General features: G+C 34.8%; 1 protein-coding gene across 1 annotated transcript; it reads right to left on the bottom strand.

The window, feature by feature from the left end:
* Positions 1-1,213: 1,213 nt before the first annotated feature.
* LOC132169867 (F-box/kelch-repeat protein At3g23880-like) lies at positions 1,214-2,706 on the bottom strand. Its single transcript, XM_059580817.1, has one exon. The coding sequence runs from the start codon at positions 2,704-2,706 to the stop codon at positions 1,405-1,407; it is 1,302 nt and encodes a 433-aa protein (XP_059436800.1). The 3' UTR covers positions 1,214-1,404.
* Positions 2,707-4,177: the final 1,471 nt, after the last annotated feature.

The following is a 4,177-nucleotide window of genomic DNA, read 5'->3' as shown; positions in this document are numbered from 1 at the left end:
TAACATCTTTTTGTTTTGTATCCCTCTGGGTATTTAAGGAAATACAATCATTGCAGAGGGGCTTTTACACGACTTAGGAACAAATCAAGTACAGTTTTGAAACTGAGTCCTAGTAAATTTGTGAGTACAAAATCTGATTTCAAACGACTGCATTGTTTTCTTCACATTCGAGTTTTCATGAAACCAGCAAAAAAATTTGAAGCACCCTTCAGTTACAAAACAACACATGGATATTTAAAGAAACCCCTCAAAAGTGGAAACAGATTTCCAATTGTCCTGAAATATGGAGAAAATAATTAATTAACTACATTTGTTTACAATTACTTTATACACCCTTAAATCATGGACATGAAACAACAATCTTGGGAGTTTGGCAGCAAGAACTTTGAAATGAAAGACATTCGAGTGTACACAACAAATATTTGTAAAAAGAATTTTATGTAAATAACTGAACTGCCTGAGCTATACCACCTCTGTAAATTCCTCAATCAATTGGATCAAATCCACAAAACAACAAATGCATTGTCAGAAAGCTCAACCACCACAAACGGGGGGAACCAAAATGGAATATGTCCAGACGAAATAGCCACAAACCCTTGTATGTTTAAGCAATCAAGATGAAAAGAACTCCAAAAGTCCGAACGCAATGAAAGTTTCCTGCAACAAAAGTTGTTGCCCTAGACTTCACATAAAAGATAACACATTTAAAGGATAGAGAGAAAGCCTAAAACAATCTGTATTCATTGCCAAAGAATGTGTAGAAGTAAGTACTCTTCAAGAGTTTACAAAAAAAAGAAGTACTCTTCAAGAGTTCATTCAATCCAACATTATTAGTTCATGGTTTCCTTCCCTTAACTTTGTCATTCTTCCACGAGCTTCCAAATCTTATATGTAAAAAAATGTTTTATCCACAAGCACATTGTAGACAAAGTTATTATTCAATATATAACTCTAAATAAATGCAATCATTAATAATCCAAGATATTGTTAGGCATTGGATTTTATAAAATTAAGTTTAAGTACTAAAAAAATTGACCAACAGGCCCTAATGTGCTATGTCATTTTTTTTTTTTTTATCAAATCTGATCTCTAATCTAAGAGCTCAAATTTGAAAATTATGTACGCTAACCCATGAAATAGTGCGAAAGAAATAGAATATATATAAGAAATACTAAACAGATGGGACAGTGATAAAATAATTCCACATGATATGTAAAAAAAACATTTGTGTTCTTTATTAATCTTAAAATTCTCTCACTATTGCTCCCAAAGAGGTACGAGTTAAAATATTTGAGAAATACATCATTTGACAAGAATAAGCTCAGCACATGTATGCTGCCTGAAACACACTTGGAAGAGATATAGAAAGATGGCCCTCAAGCATTGACAACAACTATCATGCTCTTAAAATTCATTTCTTCCCTTGACAGAAACTAGGGTCTCCATGTAAGTAATCGGGCAGCTATAGCTCTGAATTGGGAGATTAGTCCTTTCTTTGGTAAAGGGGTTGTACAAGATCAATCTGTCATTTGTTCTGCAGAATATGGCGTCATTCTTCCAAAATGTTAAGGGTCCTTCAATTTGCCAAAATGTTAAGGGTCCTTCAATTTGCCAAAATGGTAAGGGTAGTTCAATTCCTGTAATTGGTCCAACAGTGAAAAGCTTAGTCCAGGAGTCTTTAACACCAACTTCAAGCAACAACCATATATCACAGCAAATCTCCAACCATTCTTCATTCCCACTTGAAAATACCATAGCAATCGATTCATTCAACACAAAAAAGTTTCTCCAATCACCACTATTCAAAACATCATCTGGCAGCGGTGTTTTTAGAAATACCTCGCCGCTCATGTCAAATGACAAAACCCCCTCCCAATTATCATCAAAATCAAATGCCTCCCAAGAAGCCATCCCATTGATGTATGTATCAATAGCGTTAACATCAAATAAACCTGGGCGGCTATCAACTTTTCTCCAAGAATCGACACTTAAGCTATATACCTCACTTAATCTATAACAGGGGACATGGCCTTCATAATCATAATTGTCACTTTCGTTGGGATCAAAGAGACTAAAAAATTTTATTATCTTGTAGTCACTAGTTTTGGCATCAAAACCAAATCCGATACCAGACATGATGTGATAATCATCGGAGAAGCGGGACATGCTTGAATTGGGGACAACCTTTGTTTCTTTAGTTGCAGGGTTCCATATGACAACATTCAATGCATCGTAATCGCTGAGGCAAACAAGACCATCGCAAGAACCCACGAAATAAGTGACCTCAGTAAATGGTAGAGGTAGAGGTTGTGTAAGGGATACTTGGAGGGTTTCATAAGAAAGCGTGGATGCAACTATATCTCTGGTAGTTTCGTCTTGCCAGAGAAAGAGGCGGGTGTTGTTGTTCTTGTTGTGTAGGAGGTGTTTTCTGATGAAGTTTTGGTGAGTAATGAGAGCGTACCAGGATTTGCAGGCGCAATTGAATCGCAAGAGAGACACAACGGGAAGGCATAGCAAAATCTCTGTCACCAAGTCTTCAGGCAATTCGTTGGCCATCAACATCGGAGGAGGGATACTTTGCAGCCGGCAGGGTTTATACTTTATACTCACTGTTTGTCTACTTTTTCGTCTGGGCTTGGGCTTCAATGCCAAGCTTTTGAGTTGGCAGGAGTCAGGCCCAGTACTCTGTGACTCCCACCGTCCCATGACTCAAATGTTCTGCCAAATACCAGCTAAACAATAATTTTGTTTAATTATTGTTTATTAGAAAAGCGCACACATATACATATAAAATATATATACTTGTGTCTTCAAGGGGTAGCTCAATCGACTATGAACCACGCTTTATGAAGTAGAGGTCATTAGTTTGAATCTCCCCTCTCATTTCCCTTGTGTGGACATATATATATATATACTCGTTTTTGTTTTAATAAGAAAATGACATTGTAATTTGGATTTGATCTCAATGAAATAATAAATCAATGAGAAGTTCGTTTGATAAGTTTGGAAGATTACATTTTGGAGAAAGTTCACATGTCTCATTCAAACTATCACTTAATTGACAATGTTCCCCCAATAATAAAAATATTTGATATAAAATAAAATAAAAACGATAAACCAATTTTTTTTTTAGTTTATTGGAGTATTTTGTTTAATTGAAAAAAATTTATGGCTACTTGTCTTTTTGCTAGTCTTGGGGGACATTGTCAATTGAGTAGTAGTTCTAACATCTCGCAAGGATAAAGTGTTATTTTTTGTAGCTATTTAAGAAGGTTAATACATACCATAATTCAGTAACATATATTGCTCAAAAGAAAGATTTTTCTACAGTAAGCTTCCCGTAATATTGTCCCAGAAGAAAAATATACAAAATCCAACAGTGAAAACAATGACCCAACTTGTAATTGTTGCATATATGCAGTCACAAACACTAAATCATAAGCTCTAGCTTTCATCACTTCCACCTAAACATCAAACCCATCAAACTCAGAACTCATGTATGAGAAATTTGACACTGCTGGCTGCCCATGATATGAGGTGGTAAAACACAAAAATGCACCATATCCTATGGACATTAAAAAAAAAAACAAAAAACAAAAAACAAAAACAAAACTAGGTGTAGAAGGGGTTTCTGAGGATTTGAACACAGAAGTACTTTTTATATGAAGCAGGCTCTAATACATTGTTAGGAACTATTTAAAACTCAGCAATTAGTGAGCCTGCAATATATATCGAGCACTCACTAACAACAATAACAAGAACATTATGATTTTCTGCTAAATGCAATGGGCTGAAGAAAGATGATATATGTTAAACCCTGAAAATGCTTATGCAATTTCAACCAGCTGAACCATCTTGCATTACCTTTTACACTTGAAACATCTAGAGTGATTTAAAAAATTACCAGCGCTTATCAACTTTGATTTCATATAATTCATAACCAAAACTTTTGTTAGTAGAAAGCCTTTTCTTTTCTTTTTCTTTTTTAATGAAACTTCAAATTTTCATTGTATAATTCCTAAATAAATGCAAAGATACTTTCAGGCATTGGATTTTATACAAGTAGGGGAAGTACTAAAAGCATTGACCAACAGGCCCTAATGTGTTGTGTCATTTTTATCAAACCTAACATGATCTAATCAAATAGCTCAATTGAAAATTATGTCCACTGACCTCA

The sequence above is a fragment of the Corylus avellana genome, chromosome ca2, assembly GCF_901000735.1.
Source record: "Corylus avellana chromosome ca2, CavTom2PMs-1.0".
Taxonomy (NCBI): domain Eukaryota; kingdom Viridiplantae; phylum Streptophyta; class Magnoliopsida; order Fagales; family Betulaceae; genus Corylus; species Corylus avellana.
Note: the sequence above shows the minus strand (reverse complement) of the source record. Positions and strands in the feature narration are given on the sequence as shown.

Coding starts and splice junctions, on each gene's coding strand:
- LOC132169867 (XM_059580817.1), bottom strand. CDS start 2,706: ATGGGACGGTGGGAGTCACAGAGTACTGGGCCTGACTCCTGCCAACTC.